General features: G+C 41.7%; 1 protein-coding gene across 1 annotated transcript in view; it reads right to left on the bottom strand.

The window, feature by feature from the left end:
* Positions 1–11515: 11515 nt before the first annotated feature.
* Positions 11516–23085, bottom strand: part of TNS3 (tensin 3) — a gene marked incomplete at both ends in the record, with an annotated part of 195689 nt that continues 184119 nt past the window's right edge. Inside the window, 7 exons of the mRNA XM_080611182.1 lie at positions 11516–11660; positions 12710–12736; positions 12863–12931; positions 13906–14074; positions 17835–17912; positions 19588–19665; positions 21233–21328. Coding sequence (XP_080467308.1) covers positions 11516–11660; positions 12710–12736; positions 12863–12931; positions 13906–14074; positions 17835–17912; positions 19588–19665; positions 21233–21328 — 662 coding nt within the window. The remainder of the gene's footprint in view (positions 11661–12709; positions 12737–12862; positions 12932–13905; positions 14075–17834; positions 17913–19587; positions 19666–21232; positions 21329–23085) is intronic.

Raw genomic sequence — 23085 nt, 5'->3', positions numbered from 1 at the left:
ACTGAATTTTCTCAACAATAATAAAAGCAAATGCAGCTGAGCAAATGAGCTAAAATAAACTTGGGCACAGGAGAAATTTGATGGCCATTGTGACTGTCAAGGGCTCTGAAGTTAAGGTTTGGGTTTGCTCTGTCATCACATTGCATGGTCAGAGTCCTTAAACTTTCCAAGCTTTCATTTCCCTCCATTTCAGTACATACAAACATGTAATACAGTGCACATATATGTATATATAAAAAAATACAATACAATTAGTCCATACATGACAACTTTGATTCTTTGATTAGCATTTTGGTTATATAAGGAAAATCAAAACTGATACACAAGTTAAGCAAAATGACTTCCACTCTCCTCACAAATCTAATTAAATGCTGACATCAGTCAGAAAGAAACCAGTGGGAGGTAACAGCACCCATTGGCTTTCAGTTCTCCTAAACCACCTAGTCATCCTCCCCACCACCCAGACTCCCCACTGAACCAACCAGCACTCAGCACTTTTCAATCTCCATTTCCCTTGCATTATAATGCATGGCTTCTGAAACTCAAGTTCCTGTGAGTTAGTACACTCTATCCTTTCTGTAAGAGAAGTTCTGCTCAGACAGGATGAAGTCTAATGAAAAGGAAAAGCAACTGTATAGAACTGACAAACTGAGCTGGACTATCAGATACCTGATGTGTTCTTCTTGTCTGTGAGAATGCAGAAAAACAAATTTATCATGTCCTCTAAGGCCTCTTCTTTATAAAAAAAACCCTTTTATGTCTATGTCAAATGCCCCTGCAACAGTAGCTTCTCTCTGTTCCCACCCCTTTTCTACCACTAAGCTGTCCAAGTTGTAACAAAACCTCTCCATTTCTCTGTATAACTTAGAGCTGTCACACAATAGCTGTACAGTCAGTGTCACACTGTTAAGCACTGATAAGCATGCCACTGATGGAGGATCTAAATTACAATCGGTTGCTGATGGCAGCAAGGAAGACCTGCAGTCTAAGTATAATTTTGACTGATATATTTGAATCTATGCCCACAGCAGAAATAAGTGCCATATGCACAGCCTAGTAAGCCTAACAGGTAAACATACAGACATGCATATATGTATATACATTTAGTATTATTATACGCATACAAGATTTTTTATATGGCAGCTAAATAATATATTATAATGGATTACCTTTGGCATTGTGAAATTTATATAAAATATATATACGTATACATGCAGCTGCACTTATAAGACGTGTTACTGTATATGTAATGTACATGTAAAAGATGTGTAATGTGCATGTATTAAAAGTGTTCAGGTATCTTTCCATGATTTATCCAAGCAAGTCATCAGTTAAGCCAACAAAATCTCTCTATATACCTTAATACACAAGTGCTCTCCATAGGGTTATGTGCATCTTTCATGCAAGGAATTTCTACTTTAAATTGCCAATAAAAGATGCAAAGAATGACAGCAAAGATGCCTGTAGTATGGTTTTAAACAGCTGACAATCAGACAAGTAGAGATAAGCAGATTTGGCTATAGCAAATAAAAGCAAATCTATTTCCTGGTTTATACACACATCAGCTTTCTTGCTGCATAAAAAGAGCATCTCAGAGGAGGTTACTGCAAAGTTACTAGGGCATTTAAGCTCACATGTCCACCTAGGCCAATTTAACCCTCCAGTGAAGTCTTCTCCAAAGAAGATGCAAGTGGGCTTTACAGTTTCAGAACACGGAATCACAGAACAGTCCAGGTTGGAAGGAACCCTGAAAGATCAGCTGGTCCAACTTTCTGTGGGAAAAGGAACCTAGATGATATTATCTAGCACCCTGTCCAATCCATCTGCAATCTCTACCACATCCTGGGAATGTTGAAACAAGGAAAAAGAAAAGGAAGGAGAAGAAGGCATGTGTCTCTGCTGGCCTACCAATCCCTAAAGCATAGCCATCTTATCCACTGCCACAGCATTGCTACAAGCAAACTCCAGGCACAAACAGGAATCATACTGGCTGGACAGGGTGCTGGGCCATCTAGTCTAGCTCATGCTTGCCTAGAAAGGTTGGAATGGATGATCTTTGAGTCCCTTCCAACCTGGTGTTCTATGATCATACAGTCTTGTGAGTCTGTTCCGATCATGGAAAATTCCCAAAGCACCAAAACTTCTCTGCTTTTCCCAAACTGTTCATTATTTAAAAGCAATCTTCCTCCCGATTCACACAGCATCCTGAGTGCCGTAACAAGCTCATGCAAGCTGCTTAGGATAGAAAAGAGAAATCCTTTATTTGCTCCCTTCCCTTGCAGGACGTTTTTTACTTTTTAGGAACCTCTTAGTCCTCTAATTTCTAACCTTATCTAGGCAGTCGATTCCAACAGTCCCTCTGTTCTTGATTCTGATAGACAAACTTTCTGCAGGAGTGAGCCAGGTCAGCTCCCTCTTCCCAAAACAAGCCAGGTGATAAACAGCAAACAAAGTTTAAGGGTTTAGCTAGGTTTTTTTACTCTTCCTGCCTCACTCAGCTACCCAGGGTCTGCAGATTTGCACCTCTCCAGTTCCAAAATCCTTCCTTGGCTGGTGTTGAGGAGTGTGTCCCACAGCTTCAAAAAAGCAAGTTCGCCTTTAAACAAGCACTGGAGTGCTTATGATGCAAGGTTATGGGACTGCTCCCTGCTCAGCAGTTGCCAGCACACAGCATGCCTCACCCTCAGTCATCTGGTCAAGTGCTTGCACAATTCCTGCTGTTGAGGGACACATACCCAGCTCCTCTGTCCCCTTTGGTGCCAGCCCAAGTGCTTGTGGGTCCTTGCCTGAATGAAAAGGGCAACAGTGTGAATACTAGGATGCAAACTAGTAACCCTCCAAGGACAGGCAGAGCTGGACAATCTAGAAACACACAGTATCACATATAGCTCCTCGACTGCCTCAGATACTGTATTTAACCAAACCTTCCAAACCTGCATTGCAAAAGAAGATGTAGACATCCCATAAACTGGTTTGCATGCAGTCAGACAAGAATATAAGTGACATTGTGTTAGATTAGTTAGTAAGAGGTATAATGTAACACATTGATCTATCTGGTATATTTGATTATCTGAATACATTACATGAGATGAGCATTTGCCACTGGCAATTCTTACTGATTGTAAAAGTCAGATGATTCTTTCAGTGTTACCTAATACAGGAACTGATTCATCAAAGCAATTAAATTTGCCCATTATCTATGACTCTCTCTCCATAAAGCAAAGCACCGAATCCAAAGCTTCACAGCATTGCCAGTCCATGCATGTATCTTAATACAAAATAGGTTGCAGAATAGCTGGTATGTTAATATAAAACCCAGCTGCTGGAGTCGTGTTTATGAAGAACTTCACTGGTTTTCTTTTTACCCACATAAGCGTGTTTCCGGACTTCATAATTAGAGATATGTAAATACTAAAGCTAATATTCAGAAGGCAACTGAATTTCTTTTGAAGTTTAAAATCTCAGAATAATTGTTCTAAAAAAATATTTTTTTCTGTTGTGAAACATAAAGATATGCTGTTATGCATGACACCTCCTCATCCAGACTTTGATATAGTCTCCAATCTTAATAGGGAAAGCCCTGACTTTTCAAAGCCTGTAACAATTAGATTTGGAAAGAAGACATACCAGCAGGCACTGTTTTTGCCAAAAAGGGTTTTGTAATACCCAATTTCACTGTGTGTCCAGCATTTAAAAACTGTTATTGAGATTCAAATACTGACTAGTCACAAAAATCTTTACAGAACACATTTAGATATGTTTCACGTATATGCTACTGCTGGACCATGTAGTGCTCACACTGAGAGGCTTTCTACTGAAAATCAGAAGACTAATGCTTATTTTAAACAAGAAACAAATTACTAACTTGATTCCAGGTGCTGAAGCCTTAGAAAAACATCCACCCAACAAACGATGGCCAGCTCTTCGGAAAACTCCAGGAGTCTCAGCAGTGCCGATGCTTCACTGTGAAGAAATGCGAGTTTTCAGTGGTGTAACAGCATCTGTATCACTTACCTGTCATAAATATGATCCAACCCGTTCTACAGTACACAGATGGCAAAGTACTTTACCAGATAGACTGGATGTTTCACTAACACTAAGGGTTTTGGAAAAGTGGTGGGAGGGGGAGAGGGTTGAGTTCTCTTTTGGTTGGTGAGTTACACTATTAAAAACAAAACAGTTTATTGAATAGCGAACGCAACAGCTGTTGTATGCAAACTACAGCAACTCCTGAAGCATACAAGTAAATAACCAGTGCTATATTATAGGTTCACCACCAGATGGAGTGAAATTCATAGAATCCCAGACTGGTTTGAGTTGGACAGGAAATTTAAGCTCATGCAGTTCCAACCCCCTGCCACAGGCAGGGACACCTTCCACTAGACCAGGCTGCTCTAAGCTACGTCCCGTCCAACCTGGCCTTGAACAATGCCAGGGATGGGGCAGCCACAGCTTCCCTGGCTACCTTGTGCCAGCGCCTCACTGCCCTCACAGTAAAGAACTTCTTCCTTATATCCAACCTGAACTTCCCCTGTTTCAGTTTGAACCCATCACCCCTTGTCCTACTGCTACAGCCTCTGATGAAGAGTCCCTCTCCGGCATCCTTGTAGCCCCCTTCAGACACTGGAAGTTGCTCTGAGGTCTCCACGCAGCTTCTCTTCTCCAGGCTGAACAGCTCCAATGTTCTCAGCCTGTCTTTGTATGGGAGGTGCTCCAGTTCCTGATCATCCTTGTGGCCTTCTCTGGACTTGCTCCAGACCCCCACAGTAACATCCCCTGTTGCTGCCCTCCCTTTAATCTTGACCCACAAACTCTCAGTTGGCTCAACATCTGTGCCCAGGCAGAGCTCCATAAGCTCCAGCTGGACACTGACATAAAGCGCTACACACATCCCCTCACCCCGGTCTGCCCCGCCTGTCTTTCCTAAAAATCCTATCACCTTTCACTCCAACACTCCAGTCACAGGAACCATCCCATCATATCTCCGTGATGCCAATGAAATCATATCCCGGCAGATGTGCACACATCTCTAACTGCTGTTATTTATTCCCCACACTTCATGCATTTGTGTATAGGCAGCACCACCCCTTTACCCATCTGTTAACATGCCAGACTGAACCAGACATTTCATTGGCCTCTCCTTTGACCTGGAGGATCCATGAAAAACTATCTGAGCCCCAGAGCCCCTAACTGCCTTTGCCAGGGTGCTGTAGTGTTCCCTAATGCTCTCCAGACTGCTGCTGGCTGTATCATTGGCACTCACATGGATCACTGGAAGTGGGTAACAGTCAGTGGGACTTACTAGACTCGGAAGCACCTCAGACCCGAGCCCTTGCAAGCAACACACCTCCCTCAGGAGCCGTTTGGGCCAACAGACTGGTCACTTTGTACCTTTCAGAGTCACCGACTGCTATCACCCACCATCTCTTCTTGGAAGCACTGCTCGCTATCACCGGTCGCCATTTTCTTTACTGGTGGGGCAATTGGCTGCTCTGTTGTGGTGGGCGTCGCCTCATTAGCCCCCTGCAGAAGCGGTTCTGGGTGAGGATGTCAGGCTCTGGAGGAAGCCCCTGGCCTTTATTTGTTCTCTTCCTCCCACTTTTGTTGGGGTTTTTCATTTACAAGATCTCAACCCCCTGGCCTAACGCTCTCTCCTTTCCGTGTGTTCCAGGGGGACATTTGTGTCCTCTGCACCGTGGCCTGCAGGTCCCCCACAGCTTGGGCTTGGAGCGAGCAACCCCACTCAGCCTTGCTGGTGTCCCTCAGGCCTTTAACCGCCTCCCGCACCTCATCTCTCAGCAGCAGATGATCCTCCCTTGGGGCACACCGCGCACAGCCGGTCCTCCATTCGTCCCTTTCTCCTCGAGGGCGATGTGAGGGCACTTTGTACCCCCTGAGGCCGCTCCGCAGCCCCTAACCTCCGTCTGAGCCGCGGCTTCGCCCTGAGGTAAACCCTCACCAAGCGCCATTCCTCCTGCCCTGGCCTCTGTTGCTGTGGTAACGCCCAGATCTCGCCAAAGACTCTCGCGAGAGCTGCCGGGGCGTGGCGCATTTCCCGCCAAAATGGCGGGCTCGCGCTGTAGGTGAACCTGCCCGTAGGGTGAGAACGGGCCAGCTTTGCTGCAGCTTCCCTCATCCGCTGCATCACTGTCTGCAGTGGAACTCCAAGGCAGGGCGGAAAGGCCTTTTGTGCTGTTGCAGGGCACTGCTGGCTGCTGCTGAGCCTCCTGTCAACCAGCACCCCAGAGTCCCTCGCTGCAAGGCTGCTCTACATACTCCTCTCCCCATTCACACTTGTGCCCGGTGTTACTCATCCAAGTGCAGAATCCAGCATTTGGACTTGTTTCCAAGACCTGACTGTCACACCAGTATGATATTCCCAGCTGATGCCTGGAAAGTTGGAATCTCCCATAAAAAAAACCAGATACCTGTCTAGAAATTTCTGCTAATAGCCTATAGAATTACCTATCAGTGCTTTCATCTTTCCTGGGTGATTGCTAGGAGACATTCACTACAGCATTTCCCCAAGAACATGGAGCCCGGCTCTTTCCAGTGGTGCCCAGTGACAGGACCAGAGGCAATGGGCATAAACTGAAACATAGGAGGTTCCCTCTGACCATGAAGAAACCCTTTTTTGCTGTGAGGGTGACCAAGCACTGGCACAGGTTGCCCAGGGAGGCTGTGGAGTCTGCATCCTTGGAGAGACTCAAAACCTGCTGGACATGGTCCTGGGAAACTGGCTCTAGGTGGCCCTGTTTGAAGAGGGGAGTTGGACCCTGTGACCTCCAGAGGTTCCTTCCAGTCTCAAGCACTGTGATTCTGCAAATACCCAAACACTGGAAGTGGTACAAACATCTGTGCTTTACGCAAGACAGTACATGTCTTCAAAGGAAGGGAACAGTCCTTGTTTGGTACCTCCTGCACTGAGATGTAATGCAGATCTCTTCTCAGTTATTCAGCAAGATCCTCTGAATTCTGCAATAGCTCCCCTTTGCCCTCTTGGTTGTCTGCCAGACTTGCTAAGTCTCCTGCAAGCTTCCTGTTTCTTACTTTGGCTTCTGAGCACTTCTTCAGCTATTTGCCCTCGCAACTTCCTTTGTACACACACTGCCGGATGTAGTTTACACTGTTGTAACCCTTGTGCTAGGTGTCAAGAGCAGAAGCAAAGAAGAGGTTCGCTCAGCCTATGCGGTGGGCCAGGTTTTCTTCTTCCAAGAGTTTTCTATGGACGCATTTTAGAAATCCCAAGGCAGCAGCTCGTGCCCCTTTTGAAGAGTCTGGCTGTTCACTTTGTGTTCCCTCCAGAGAAATGATTTCACTGACAAAAAGTAAAAAACTCAGGCCTGTGCACCCTTTCAAAGACAAAAATGTAAGGGCTGAGTGCTGACTTGTTCAGCCTTGCCAAAGGAAGACTGAGGGACACAAAGGGGGGGTCACATCTCTTGCTATAAATACCTCAGGGAGAAAACAGTTATTCATGCTAAGAGACAATGCTGGCATAAACACAACTGCATATAAACTAGCTGTGAGTACACTTAGGATGAATGCTGAAAGCAGATTTTCATCCACTGGAGCACAGAGCCCCCAGAGCAGCCTTTACAGAGGAGCAATAGCAGCACACGTGTGCACAGTAGCATCTGAGTTCAAGGAGTTTAACAGGAGACTGCACTGTGGCACAGAAAATCCAGTTGTCATCTGTTCCACATTATAATTCATTTCGATAAAGGATGAATACTTGTCATGAATAATTGTCCTGTGTTACGCCCATGCATGAACCTCACGCTGGCCTGTAGTGATGAATGGCAGTCAAGACACTGAATGAATTCCTGCAGCCTACTCCTCATAGAAAAGGCATCAGCGTGACATACTAGAGTTTATCAGTCTCAGAAGTAATCCCAGTAAAGCATGCACATAACTCAACCTTCAGTGTGTGGCTGATGCACAGATTGTGTGCTCGGATAGCTATTTCAGCTACGGATTAGGTTTCTCCCTCTCCCCTCATGCTCCTCTGGAAGTTTTTCCAATGTAGTCACTGTGGAGGCACGGTTAAATGGGTACAGACATCCCAGAAGATGACATCATATATTCTCCCTTCTTACACTGAAATATGCAATGCAGGCAAAAGGCACTTTTATATCATTATAACAGCAAATGAACTAGGAAAATCACATGCATTAACTAGACTTGAACCATGAACACAGACTCACATGACATCAAGTCCTTGAAAAATCTTGAAGAAACTAAACTAAAGCCCTGTTCCAGCACACAAACTATTCTTACCTCACCAAGGTTTCGGTTATTAGCATTGCCAGAAGGTAATGTTCTTTCCAAGCAGACTGCCCTGTAACATTGTGTTGTGAAATTTCACATTCATCATTTTATTATAATCTGAACAGAGGCGATATCTGAAGAGCAGAGAAAATGACTATACAAAGAATTTATAGACCATTCATTTACATACTGGAGACCTTCTGATGCTTCTTTACAGTTTCAAGAAAAAGACAATAATTTGCACTAGTAGGTAAAACCAAGAGGGAAACATGAGATTATTTTTTTTAATGATACTGTTGGATACATGGAAATCATTCAATTAAAAACATGGCTTTTAGCATTTTTGTAGTTTAACACTGTACGATTATAGTAGTACATTTACTAAGAAGGTTAATAGGAGTCTGGCTAAATACGTATGTCACTTGCTGCCATTAGTTATGAAACTGCATATACACATCTACCAAAAACCTTGAAAGAAAGTGCTGTATTAACTATTTAGTCTTGTATTTGCCATGAACAAGTGTTTCATGAATATCTTTCTACATACACTACATAATGGTACATACAGAATTATTTTGCTTTGTGCATTTTTTAATTCATTAAAAGCAAAAGCAGGTGGCAATATAACATCTAAAGGAACGCATAATAAAACACCTCCCTTAGAAACAGGGCAACTTCTTTTCTCCCCACTTACCAAGTAGAGCTAAACTCCCAGGAAACACCACCAGGAATGTCAGCGTTCAATTCCTTATGCTCTTGAATCCAGCAGCTTGAGAAAGTACAGGGACTAAAAAATAAGGCCCTGAATGGAAATAATAAAATTGGGGGAAAAAAGGACACTTTATTTTCAGCCCAAAGGCCAACACATGGTGTCTAACAAGACACATTGAAATTTAAGTGTCATCTACAGAAGCAAAAAAATGTAGTAAAAATTTCTTCTCATTTCAGTGCTCACAACATACCGGATTTAAATCTAATTCAGAGTTAAATACTTGAGATGTCAGCTGGAGAAATTCACTGGGCTTCAACTGGCTGAATATAAAAAGGAAACTTGTCCTCACGTGTTTCAAAAGGATCAAAACTCCTCAAGAGCTGCATTCCCTTTTGGATGGTACATGAACACTGTTTAAGTAGTACACCTCTGTGTGAGAAGAACAGAAGTATTTGGTACAAATCAGAGGCACTTGCCTTTGTTGCTTCAACGGTAGCTACTATGCTTTGGATTGCTTCACCCTTTTACAGACATCCAATGCCCACTGCTACTGATTCTCCACTTCCCGGTCCAAATACATTAAACTTCAAATATTTTTTCTCTCTCCCTCTGTTCCTCACCCCCTTCCTTTTAAAAAGTAACAAGTTATTTATACAAAATTCATAGTTACATCAGTAACTTTGGCTATGGTCACTGAGTAACGTTTCCATGATCCTAACGCTTCAGGAAATAGGGAGAGAGCTGTTAATGTAAGACAGATCATAATTTATACAGGATAGACCAAATTGGTGGAAACTTCTTACCATACAGCCCAACCAGAATTCCCCATTCCATTTAACTATTATTTAGTAAAAGTGAATAAAATGATTAAATCCTCCAAGTGGGTACAGTTACTAGTTGATCCAGTGCCTCATGCATTGGCATGCCAAATTCAGCATGTCATTTTGTTTTTCAGTTTACTGCTATGATGTTGACAGCCACACATCAAATAGAGGCAATGAAGCTTTTCAGCACTGACACAAGTGAAGCTGTTTTATTACCATCAGTTGTGATACAGGGGTCTAGTACTGCTCTTTTTGAAGTGAATGGGAGTTCCAGAGTAGACTTCAGTGGCTTGCTCTCCTCGTGAAGTTTTCCACTGTAATCTACCTTATCAGCTTTCTGTAAAGGTAACCAGCACTTTGTTATGCATTTAAAATACCAATGTACACATACAGAGATCTGTGCAAGTGTGATAGTCGTAGAAATCATTACATAAATGCTCTCAAGAAGTGGGACAGAGTATCAAAATATATTCCATTCCCTTTTAGATTTCCAAACTCAAGGAATTCTTAAAAAAGATTTTATAAACCAAAAATAGTTCCTAAAGATCAAAGGGGAAAAAAAGGCAAAAAAATCCACAAAACTCCAATAAAAATGGGGCTGGAAGAATCCACAAATAGAATTACATATTAGGTAGGGGAACAAATATTACTACCAAAACAGTACTGCAGAGACAGGAAATGGGAAGTAGCTTATCACTGTTAAGACAAAAGTCAAACTATGCGACTCTATTTAGCAAGGCACAGGCTATAAATACTTCTGCTTATGCAAAATACAGCTAAAGAGGCAAAGCCCAACAATGGCCTAGTTTAAGAGTATCTCTATGACATACCAAGCTCTGAGATCTACTATAAATAATCTGGCAAAGGTTAAAAAATGTATAAATTATAAAGTTTTCTTCTTTTCCCTCATTTTTATCCTGTAGTTATTATAATACAGAATCTTCCCTGCTTAGTTCTCTGTATAAAAAAATAATACAAACCCCCCAATTACAAATTTCCAAACAACTTTTTTCTGCCACCTCTCCCCTATTTCTAATTTTTCCAACTAAACCAGCCCAGCCCTCTTAACACAGAGCAACCTCCCTGAATGCTCCACATTTCCGCTCCTGATCAGAAATCAACTTGCACAAACCTTCTCTTCACGTACATCTTCCCCTTTCTCCATTCAGTTCCCATCACTGATCACATAAGGATGAAGGGAAGAACAAATAGTCTTCCTCAGACCATCATTCCCTTAAGAGCATGTTTGCAAGGCCTACAGCTACCATTGATGCAACTATGGCAAGTGTCTTTGGAGGTTATACAAAACATTTTCTGCACAAAAGAAGTAGCACAGCCTAGTGAGTATTTCTGCTCCAATAGATGGTGAGAAACAGCATGTGAAAATATATCAGAAACCCTTCAGGAGAAAAGTTTTCATTTATGCTTCATTCAGGTTTGGGCCTCACAGGTTTGGGTGGCACCCACCTTGTTTTGTTTTGTCCTTTGATACAAAAACAAAGAAATAATGCTTTGTTAAGTTAGAGGCATCTTCAAAGAATAGGCAAACACAAGGCTCTTGTGACAGAATGCAGCTAGACCGTCCTCTGCTTTCCTTCTCAGGAATGACAAGGGTCAGGCGTTGCTGCTGAATACACTTTCTCCCTCTCTCACAGTGCTTTCCTTCAGTGGAATCAGTGAAGAGCTCTGAGTCAAGGATGTGAAGGCATCAGATCTTCTTCTGGGATCCGATCATGACCTTTGATACAAAGTTCACAATGGCACTGGCAGGTTGCTCTGGATCATGCTCTGCAAATAGGTGGCATATGTTGTCCGTGGCACTGCCTTGCTTCCGGGCAACGAACCCAAATACTCTGCAAGGGCAACAGACAGACAGGCATTGCCTCGTTTCATAAAGCAGAAACGATACTGTACAAGCCAAAAGCACAAATAAGACTTTCATCTCTTCTGATCAACAAGGTCCTGGGTGACTGCTAAACACAGTGGTTCAGGTGCAGCCGCCAACTCAGGAGCTCCTAAGTGACTCAGGACAGCCACAATCAGCTAAAGAGACTGTCCCCTTCCTTCTTCTCTGTGTTGGATCCCGCACTGTCTGACGTCAGAGACATGCTGCTGATCCTGGGGAACATACTTAATCTGATTCAGTACTGCTGTTCTTTTACCTACCTTGGGAGGTATTTGGTGCGGTGTATCAAGAATGGCCTAAAAAGTGGGTTTGAAGGCCATGGATCTCAGCAGACAGAGTACTGGAAATAGGACTTAAGCAATCTATTTCTGTTCTTTTCCAGAAGCCAGTCCTAAGCTCTCCCTGTTTAGGGGTTTTCTTTTGGTAAGGGGGGAACAATGATGCTTGCCTTCAATGGAAAGCGCTTTGCAATCCACTGGTAAGTATATATTTATGCCACACACTAGTACTGCTGGGAGTGTTTTTATCTATCTGCTGTGTGAGGGGTTTTCTTTTTTAGAGCTATCAGTCTGAGTGGGACAAGTAAGCTTGTGTTAGCGTTGCTGGAGAAATGGAACACAAGACTGAGTAGCAAGTGGCTGTTTTCATTTCTGAAACTTTAGTCAAATCATAGACCTGCAGCCTTAATAAACCACACTAACTCTGGCTCCAGACATCCCACCATCACATAATTAGGCCCTGACTTGCAGAGGTGCAGATGAAGTAACTTTAGTTATTTTTATAATTATAATAGTTTATAATTATAAATTAGTTTATAATTATAATTATAAATTTATAATAAATATAAAATAGTTATAATTACAGTGGGCAGAGAGATTTTTGTCTCAGAACAGCTGCTTTCCCTTCTACATCTCTGACAAGGATAATGTAGAACACTGAGAAACTGATAATCCTAAAACATTCAGTTAAAAGAGACTCAGACAGGCGCCCACTTACTTTGCAGAAAGGCCATCTTTCATCCATCTGGTTGTCCACGTAGGAAACAGTAAAGAAAACAAAAAGTGAAATAAAAATGAAACCTATGTTATTTTTTTTCTTTTAGATCAACAATATAAACAGCACATTAGAAACACTGCTTGTCTTCCTTACTTTCTGTCCTGAGGATCCAAAGCACAGAAAATAACAGTGTTGACTGGATAATGTCGCCGAAAAAAGAGTCTGGGTAGAAAGAAAGAAAACAAGTTTTAGGAATAGTTAAGATGTTTAAAATATTAAATAATAAACAGATCTGAAAAATAAACTACATTTTATCTCAATTTAACAATGACAATATACTCTTTTTGCTATCTATGAGTGACTCTGAAAGCCACCTGAACTGTTCCAACCAAATAAATCCATATTTAGAACAGTAGCATCAAGTTTTTGAACCAAAGGAAATCTGCCCCTCAAGCTAAGAAAAAGAAGTATGAAATGTGGGGTTTTTTATAAAACACCTGTCAATTTAGATACTGTGTCTGCGGGAAATGCAACTTCTTGGAACTTGTGAATATATTAAGTTTCAAAATACAAGCACTCATAGGCATTATCATGTAAGGTTTTGTCCCTGATCTGCTGTAAACACTTGTAGACCCCATGGAATTAAGAAGTCTGGCACTTCTTTTTTTTAACCTATTAACAAATTCCCATTGTCCCTCCTTTGTAATTGTCAGTTATCAAAGCTAAAGACTTTGTGGTAGCCTTAACAGCATTCAGTACAAAGTAAACATAAATTACCTTTGTATCATAGTATTTTATAGGCTATCTGAAGCCCTATTTCAAGTACACAGTGATGCACACTGTCTGCTTAGGCCAACTCTGTTGATATTGGTGAAAGATGCCATGAGATAAACTATTTCAGTGAACAGGCTGAATATCAAATGCTGGCAAAGCCATTACTTTCCCTTTCATTAGAAACAACCATTCATTAGAAAAAAAATGCCATGGCAAAGTGACCTTCCAGATGTAAAAGCTGACATGTGGAATGTAACATCCACAGCTTCAAACATTCATTCTCCAGTCCTTTAGACAGCTGACTCCTTCACTGTCATTCCTTAATATATCCTATTATCCTCTGAGACAGAGAGTGCAAAACGTAACTAGGAAAATCAACAGCAGCCAACACAGGTAGGGGACAATGCTGGATATTCTCTTACTTTCTTTGATTATCTGTCAACGTGATTCCCTGCGCAGACACTTTGAAATGGACAACGGTTGAGACAGGAGAAGGGTCTTGCATCAGTGTCAGGCTCAAGGCTTTCTGTACTGCCTGGTAGCCTGTGAGGGACTCCATCTCCACCGAGTTCAGGTACCAGACATTACATGCTGTAATGAAAGAGGGGAAAGACTTTGAGAGGTTATTACCGAGCAGCAATCAAACAGGTGTCTTTTGAACAAAACCAAACAACATGTAAACTTTCCACCTTTGTAAAGCAAACAGGGAAGACCAGCAGCAAACCTTCTGTGTGTGCCTCACCATGTTCCACTCTTGCTTCATACAATCATTGAATCACAGACTGGTTTGGGTTGGAAAGGACCCTGAGATCATCCAGTTCCAGCCCTCTGCACAGGCAGGGACACCTTCCACTAGACCAGGTTGCTCCAAGCCCTATCCAAGCTGGCCTTGAACACTGCCAGGAATGGGGCAGCCACAGCCTCTCTGGGCAACCTGTGCCAGCGCCTCAGCACCCTCACAGGGAAGAATTTTTTCTTCATAGTTCAAGACTAAATTTTGGAGATCACAGGCCTGTCTCATATCGAATCTGCAGCAAACACTAGGAAAGTAAGTATTAATATTATATAGCATTATATACTAGACTATAATACTGTATAATACCAGACAGTACTATATGCTAACTGTGCCATATAACATCATACAGTGTTAATTACTATTATATAGAATTATTCACATGCTTAAATACTTTGGGACTTAAACACTTTGGTATAAAGTAAAATTTACAAGCAGGTTAAGAGGTTTTTTGCTCTTGGAAAACCTCTGTCTTACTCTACAGCACAAACAAGCATGATTAAATACATCCATAGTGAAACATGGGTGCTGACAGACTTTGTGTTTTGATAAAATATTTGTGTAGGTATCCAGGACAGAGGTTACAACTCTGGCAGCTGATGCATGCAAATTACCATCTAACATTTCATCTGTTTAGCAGTTTAATTTGACTTGCTAACCTTAATATGAAAGCAAAGACTAAATTAAATCTAATAGCTTCTCTTCTCATATGGCTGTTCTGTAATCTGACTAAAGCTTTCTCCTATGACTAGCTACATAAAATACACAGGTAGGCATTGGCACTTTCAAAACAACTTAGCAGTTGCACGGTTAATGACTGCATAAGCATGAGTTAGATCCCAGCATGATGATCAGCCCAGTAACTTCAAGCTCTGGAGTCTGTCAGTGAAAGAAGGGATCCAGAGATTTTATTTCATTTGAAAGCATCAAATTTCCCAAATGTACTTGCACATTGGTGTGATTGTTTCAACAACCTTTGTTTGAATCAATTACTATTCAATTACAATTCATGCAGAGAGGGATTTAAGATGACGAATGGCAAGTTCAATGAGGCCTTCCTCGCTGAACAGCTTTCTGTCACGTCTATCCAAAATGGTAAATAACATTCCAAACCAAAAGCTCTCCTCTTCTCACATCATTACTGTGTATGTTTGGTATAGCTCTAAAGCTCTTCATTATCCTTTCAGCCCTTCCCACCACAGGAAGCTTCCCTTATTTCAGTCACACTCCACTTTGGAGACCCAGATGAAGTGCTTCCCTTCCTCTTCTGTCACACACTGCATTGGTGTCAACAGAATGTGTTCAAGTTTTGTTTCTAAATGAATCAGCCAAGCATTTTGTCTAAATTGCCCTCAATGTGACAGTTCAAAACATGTCACCAAATACTGTGTCTTTCTTTACTTCTGTAGCACAAAACCCAGTAAGTGGAACCTGTTTCAGAAGTACTGGAAAGTGTCAGCTTAAGAAGGAGATTACAGGAAAGGACAGGTAACAAGAAAGGCTGGAAGATTTCTTAATTAAGACCATGGGGAACGTTAGATGGAGTATCTAATGACAGCAATCCCACAGAAACCATACTCAAGGCTAAAGCAAAAGGAATACATGTGTCTTTCATGCAGTGCAGCTTCCCTGCAATGTTGCTGCTCTCAGTTTCCACAGGTGGCATTTTGCAGTCACATCCCTGCCACTCCCAATAGCTACGCAATGTGGCCATTTCAAGTAGCCCCTGCTGCTGTCAGACTGGGAATGTGCCTTGTTTCGAATGCTTAGTCCCTTGACTGTAACAGTGGGAACAGGTATGAAGCACTGGGATTTATTTGGGTCAGAAAATTTTGCTGTTAATAAAGCAAGATCTGTTCTAGGGAAAAGCCACTTAATCTGTATAGTTTCTAGTCTTCAGTTGTCACTCTCTAGAAGACAAAGGATTTCCAGTCAGCTTCTGTATTCAGATAATGACTGGAAATGCTCATTAGGTTTTTTCAGACAGATAAAAAGTGATCCTTCAGGAAAATACATCTTAATTTGTTTGCTTGTAAAGCAGGGCAGGGGAAAAGTGAATCTGCTTTGGCTAAACTACAGGCGCCCACACAGCTCAGAGAGTTGGAAAAGAAACAATTTATGGTTTGGGTCTGCATTTCAGTACTGAATTGCACAACTAGAATGTCTCTATGACTGGAGAAGGACCTCTGAAACATGGAAAATCAGTGGGAAATGATGTATCAAGGCAAAAACCCCTCTGAGCATCTCTCCTAGCTAATTCATCTATTCAGGTCCCAAACCCCTGTCTAAAAACAAAACCACCAGCAACTAAAACTCAAACTTACTAAGTTTCCCAAATGACTCATGAAGTGATAACTGCCATAAGGAGTTACCTGCCTACTGCTCCAGATGAAGCAAGGATTCTTTCTTTTTGTTTGAAAAGCATTGCCTGAGCAAGGAGAACCCAACATTTCTCAAAAGACAACACATGCCTCTTTTGCTGGGTTTTCACCAAGTCACAGAATTGCCAAGGTTGGAAGGGACCTCTGGAGATCACCTGCTCCAGCCCCCTGGCAAGGCAGGGCCACCTAGAGCAGGTCACACAGGAATGTGTCCAGGCAGGTTTGGAAGAGGGAAAGTTCTACAAAAATGAGTTCTCCTTTTTTCTTTTCCCCTCTTGGCCACAACAAACCTGTCAACACCAGTAGATAGAAAGGCCAAGGCCAGTGTGTGCTCACTCCTGGCACAGCCTCACAAAGGCTTCCCACTGTCTCAGCCACACATGCCTGCTTGATTACAGCACTTGAAGGGGTACTCAGATCAAAGCAGACTGCTGCACAAGCAAGGAGCAACACTCTCCAGAGCAGCTCAGCTTGGCAACTGCCCCCTTCAGAAATGCCCTGAACTGGGTGGGGGCAAGGAGGTAGCATTCTCATAAAGGCATGGAGTGTGTCAAATGCAGTCTGTTCTCCTGCTCTAATGGGACTAATCTGGTGGACAGACAGATCCTGGGGAGAACTTATAGCAGACCGAAAACCAGGGAGCATGGGAAGGCATGGACAGGATCCTCTGCACACTATATAGGGGAGTAACACAGTGGCTGCATTTCTACTAAGGACAGCTTTAAGATTATAAGGGGGTACTCAGAGCACCATGTCCAGCAACAGTGTGTTATGACTGCTACTGAACACATTCTTTAGTTGCCCTTTGCAGACCTCAGACATAGTTCATGAACCTCTGCAACCACAGGTTGAAAATACCTTCTCTAAGTTCATCAGTTATGAAAGCAATGTGGCCGCTTAAAAATTGCTGTGCTTGAGCCAATCTATGTGTACTTCAGATTCCCATGGGAGGCGTGACTGGAAAGCAAATACAGGGTTGTAGAGTTTAGGACCTGGTTGCAGAAACCAAAAAGAATTTGGTATATATCCTTACAATGCCCTTTACACTTCTACACAGCAGTCTAAATTCAACTGCTCCCTTTAAACATCCTCCAGTCTAGTCTAAGCTTCAGCTTCTCCCAGGCTGTAAGACACAAAATTTGGTGCCAGTCAAATGCAAGGAAAAGGTTTAACAGACCTGCACCCTGTTTAAGAAGCTCCGCTGCCGAGTTTGCAGCAGTCTGTGGAGAAGTTTCTGCTGTCTCCTCCAAGGGATCTGCAAACAGAAAACATAGTCCATGTCTTCTTTGGACTTGAACTGACAGATCAATGCACTCAGACAAGTATGAATTCAGCTTTTAGAATTGTCATCTCACCCACTGGCCAAGTCTTGGCCAGAACTCTGAAATAATCTTATAACTGCAACTACAGTCATTCATGTGGCTTTTGTGCTGCATCACTTTTTTTTTTGCTTCCAGCATGGCAGGAGGGATGCTCAACCTCTGCTTCCTGACAGTAAGACATAACTACATAGCATAAGGGACACACACACCACCACATTAAAACAATACTAATAGCTCTATTCCCTTATTATAACCCTCATTTTAAACAGTGCAGTTTTCATTATCTCATTTATTCTGTATAATTTACACTAATTTAGGCATAAAGAAATTGTGTTTCTACAATGAAATCAATTGTCTTTTGATTCAGAACATGACAACATAATCCTCTCTTCTTCGTACTCATGTAGAAAACAAACATCTGAACTATTAAGACGGCAGTGGAATGTTTGCCTCCCAATTAAAATCAGTGAGAAAACTGTCCATCAGTATGCTCTTTCAGTGACATATATGCATGTAAAAAGATCTCACTGCTACATTTAACATGATGCATGCTGTCTTTGAATCCATTCAAGTGAGGAAGAAAGCAGTAATAGGGTATGTGACAGTATTAACATGTTCAGTTAGCCATATGCTTTAACTACTCCACACACCATGTCCAGATATCATCCTGAAGTGTGTGATCAAACTGGATTAAAAAATAAATCCACAATAAAAATTCACTCTGATAATGTTTATTCAGGACAAGGCAAATGTTTCAGTCCTGCACTTCTGCCAGAATGAAGGAGCTTTCCATTTTAGGTGAGCAGGATAAGGAGAACAAGCCCACCTACCACGCTGCTTTGCCATATAAAGAGATCTCTGGTCACATCTACCATATCATGTTTTTGTGCTAAAATGGTTTCATTAATGTATTTGCATAATTCCAATGCTATGTTTGAACACTGACATATGGCCTTTAACAAACGCATACAGAGTTCAGTAGAAAACCGCAAGAATGTTTAACATTTCAATAATACATGTGGTGTTAACTTCATGTGGGAGAGTAACAGACAACTGAATTAGGGGAAAGCCAGAACTACATTTTGCTGTTGTCTTAGGAGTGGTTTAAAAAATTACCATAACCAGAATCAGAATTACAGTCCCATGATTTAACACAGGCTTTTTGATCATTTACTTAAACAATATTTGGACCTATGTAAGCTGCTGCTGCCTCCCTGCCAGTGTCATGCTCAGGATACTTTCTTTTCTTTACCTACTTGCCTTTCCTTCTGTTACCCAGACCTGAATGAGTGGCTACATCTAACCTTACACAGGTGTAATTTCATGTCTGAGAAGTACATTTGTCTTCCTGCATGGCAGATTTACTGTGTGGATTTCCATGACATGTGTGTTTGTAACTGGAATATCACAGTACAAGTCTGCTCACAGCTACACCTTGGGTAAGAGCCATCAGCAGTATTGAAAAACCACTTTCAAAACACAGCTTCCTTCCCTCTGCAGTCTTGCTTATTAGATCTCAGCTTGTGACATCTTCACCTGCCTTCAGACACTGGCACTTTGAAGCAGAGCTTGCCTGGGTGTATCTCTTCTGTACTTTAACAAGCTTACCTCTGTCTGGGATGAGGAGCTTGCAGGGCAATGCCAGTGGGGTGATGGAATGCTGATACACCAGAGCTGTCAAACTCCCTGTGGTCAGAAGAGTAACAAGACATGCACAGTTAACTTGGCAGACAACAAGAATGCTGAACAGTTAATGTTGGCTCTCAAGTATTTTATAGATCAGGGGGCCTTCCCCCCTGCCCTTTAAAAAATATTCTCTTGGCATCTAAACCAAAACCTTCTTCAGTCAACTTTAATGTATTCATGCTTCCCAACACTTTCCCACTTGGATGTACTTGAACTCACTAATCACAATCATATGCCCCCTTTTCCCTGCTTAAATCCTAGCCTCTGCTTTAAATGGAGAAAGCACAAAAATGACAATAAAAAAAGTAACATTCAAGTCAGTAAATTCCTTTCAACGCTCTTAACTTCAGCTACATTAAATGTCGTAGAATTTTATGAAGATGGTAAGAGCACAAGGGTCAAAGCTATGTGAGGCAGAGAAAAAGGAGTTCTGCCTCTGAGCCACCTAGTCTCCACCGCATAGTGCTTTGTCTACACACACCTATTTTGTGCTTCTGAAAGCATCAAAGATGGTCTAGAGAAATTATTCTTTTCAAAGGCCCTTTTGTCATTTGGACTTGACTTAAAATAATTATACATTAGTCATCTTTGACATTAGCATGCCTTTAAGAAGTCTATAAGACTATAAGAAGTCAGATGAAGGCGTGATATTCATCAGCCTACTTATACAAAAAGCCATCCTTAGATCCTGTTTACCAATAAACATTGAATATTATAATTATGCACTTGAGGAAAGTTCAATTTTAGGTTCAACCTAAACCAGCCTCATTTTTAGAACCCAAAAAATGAAGGTTCTAAAACCTCAACAAGGAAAAAGTGGGAGGACAGGGAGCAGCAGAGAGGAACTGTTCTGTAATGACCATACACCCCTCATCCCTCCTGCACTGCCTGCGGTGGGGGGTAAGGAGTCTGTGGGGAAGAGTGAAGTTGAGCTTGGGAAAAGGGGAAACAGAAGTGTTACTTTAATGTTTTTTTTCTCAGTACTTGAATATAGATTTTAACTGGTAAAAAAATAATTTCCCCCAGCTTCAGTCTCTCTCTCCCGTAGTAGTAACTGGTTAGAAACCTCCTTGTCTTTATCTCAACCCATGAGCTTTCTCATTGTATTTTCCCCTCCTGCCTCACTGAGGAGGGCAAGTGAGTGAGCAGCTAGGTAGATGTTTGGCTGTTTGCCACAACAGGTAGTGTGCTTTCATCATGCTACATTAGGTAGGCTGACACAGCATAACATCCTTTGTCCCACTCTGATGTCATTTTAGCCAGCTAATACACAGCATACATACAGCACTGGTCAAATTAAGGTGAAGGTCCTGAATCAGTGAGACCCGTAACAGTCATCTAGCTCAACTGTCTGCAGCTGCGTTGGTAGCAGTAGACAAGCTTACACATATACTTAAGGTAAACATGTACAAGGCTCCTCTGACCTCAGAATGCATCCCTACAGAAACCATCAGGACTGATGAGAAATGAGTATTCTCTCATTTGCTCTCAATCCAAGTCAATAAAACAGCTCTGGCAAATGCAAACTGTTTCCATTTTCTGCATCCCTGTGATGTACTGTACTTACCAAAATATGGTTCATTTGGGCATCCTTTCAAGCGCACCCCCTTGTGAGTGCATTCAATCAGAAAATGCCTTACAAGTTCATTTGACAAATCTCCAACTGTGTGGAAAAAAGAAAAGAAGGCTCATGAAGAGAAGCAATGAAGAGACAACAGCCTCACAAATTAGCAGGTCTTTGTGAAGCAGTTTTCCACATTACCACCAAATGTTTTATATACAACATGCAAAGAATACATTTGACCTGCAAGGTTACAAGCTGTAGTAAAAAGGCCATTTTGCAAAAAACAAACAAGCAAATAGCTCACTTTAGACAACCAGAGGAAAAGGTTTTGTAACCATGAGTGAGAGCCAAATACACACTGGTTTCCAAAAAGGGTCCCAAATACAGATAGGAACAGAAATTTGGAGATCTAATGGTTAGAAATTTGCATCAGAATTCTGTGCAGAATTTCTAACCACTGGAAGAACTTGTATGCAATGTATGCGACAAAACACTCAGATTTCTAGCGATGGTTTTGCTCACACAACTCTTCCAGTTTAAAGCAACAGACAATTGAGCTACACCAAGGTAATGATGCCAAGTCTCTCAGTGAAGTTTTAAAGTGTTTGCAATTTTACACTAAATCTTTGCTCCTGAAACCAATTACATGAAATTCTCAGGTTTCATCAGGTTTTTGAAGTTTTTCTCTCTGGTTTATTGTCCTAGACGAATCAAAAAGCTTAAGTTCGATGTAATGAGGAGGTTCAAAGTCCAAGAGACACAGAAAAATTCCCTTTAGCTTTAATATTCTTTTAAACATACATATGCACACATATAAATAAGAAAACTTCATTACTTCCTGAAAGGCTGATTCACAGTATTTCACACCCGACTACAAACTGATTCTGTCTCCAAGCAATTTAAGGGTTATTTCATAGCGATGGGACAAAGTTACCCAACCATTCAAACCTTAACAAAAGAGCAACAACACACAAAAGCTCCTTTTAACTCTATCAGCCACAGTCCAGGAAACACAGGACTTCAAGGGCTGACTTTCAAGCTAATACAGAAGACATTAATCTGGACAGCAGAAACTTCCAAGCAAGCAAATACTGCAGAGCCCACCTTTTCAAACAGCTTACTGTTTGCTGTTATGCTCCCAGAATATTAAAACTGAATGACTACAGGGGTATGTGAAAAGGGGAAGCCTGGAACAAGAAAATCTGCAGGAAACTGAACAGATTTGTGCCTTCTAGGATGAAACAGTGGGAATCAAAAGAGTTAAACATCACTCAGTGAGAAGTGGAAGAACACTACAATCTCAGCTAAGTTTTCTCTTACTACTACTTGTCTGTGGCACAACTAACACAAACTGGCTCTTTAAGACGAGTAGAGTTGGTACTTTCATGTGTTCTGGAATTCATGGGTCTGATGATGGAAAAAATTACTACTAAAATCACCTAAATCCGCTCTCCATTTACATCCTTGTTGCCATCACTGCCCCTGTGCACTCCTGTCGTGGTTTAAGCCACAACACTTCATTAAGTAAGACACTGCAGTGGTTCTCCTGATGCTTCTTGGCAATAAAATGAAGGATTACATGGCAAATTTGTGTTAGAAATTGTCTCAATATACCAGATTAAGTGTACAGAACTTGAAATAACTTGCTTTCTGTATGTTTTCCTCATTTTAGCTTTCACAACTATCAGGCACAAGTTATACATGGAGGCACTGGAGCTGGCAGAGCAGGTGTATTTAATCACTCCTTTTAAAGAACTATCATCTTTACTTAGGGAACCTCCTCAGATTTATATCTAATGTAGAACTGTCTCAAAACAAAACCTTAGGGCCAAAAATATTCAACTTTCCAGCCAAGC

This window comes from Psittacula echo (assembly GCF_963264785.1).
Source record: "Psittacula echo genome assembly, chromosome: 2".
NCBI classification, from domain to species: domain Eukaryota; kingdom Metazoa; phylum Chordata; class Aves; order Psittaciformes; family Psittacidae; genus Psittacula; species Psittacula echo.
Note: the sequence above shows the minus strand (reverse complement) of the source record. Positions and strands in the feature narration are given on the sequence as shown.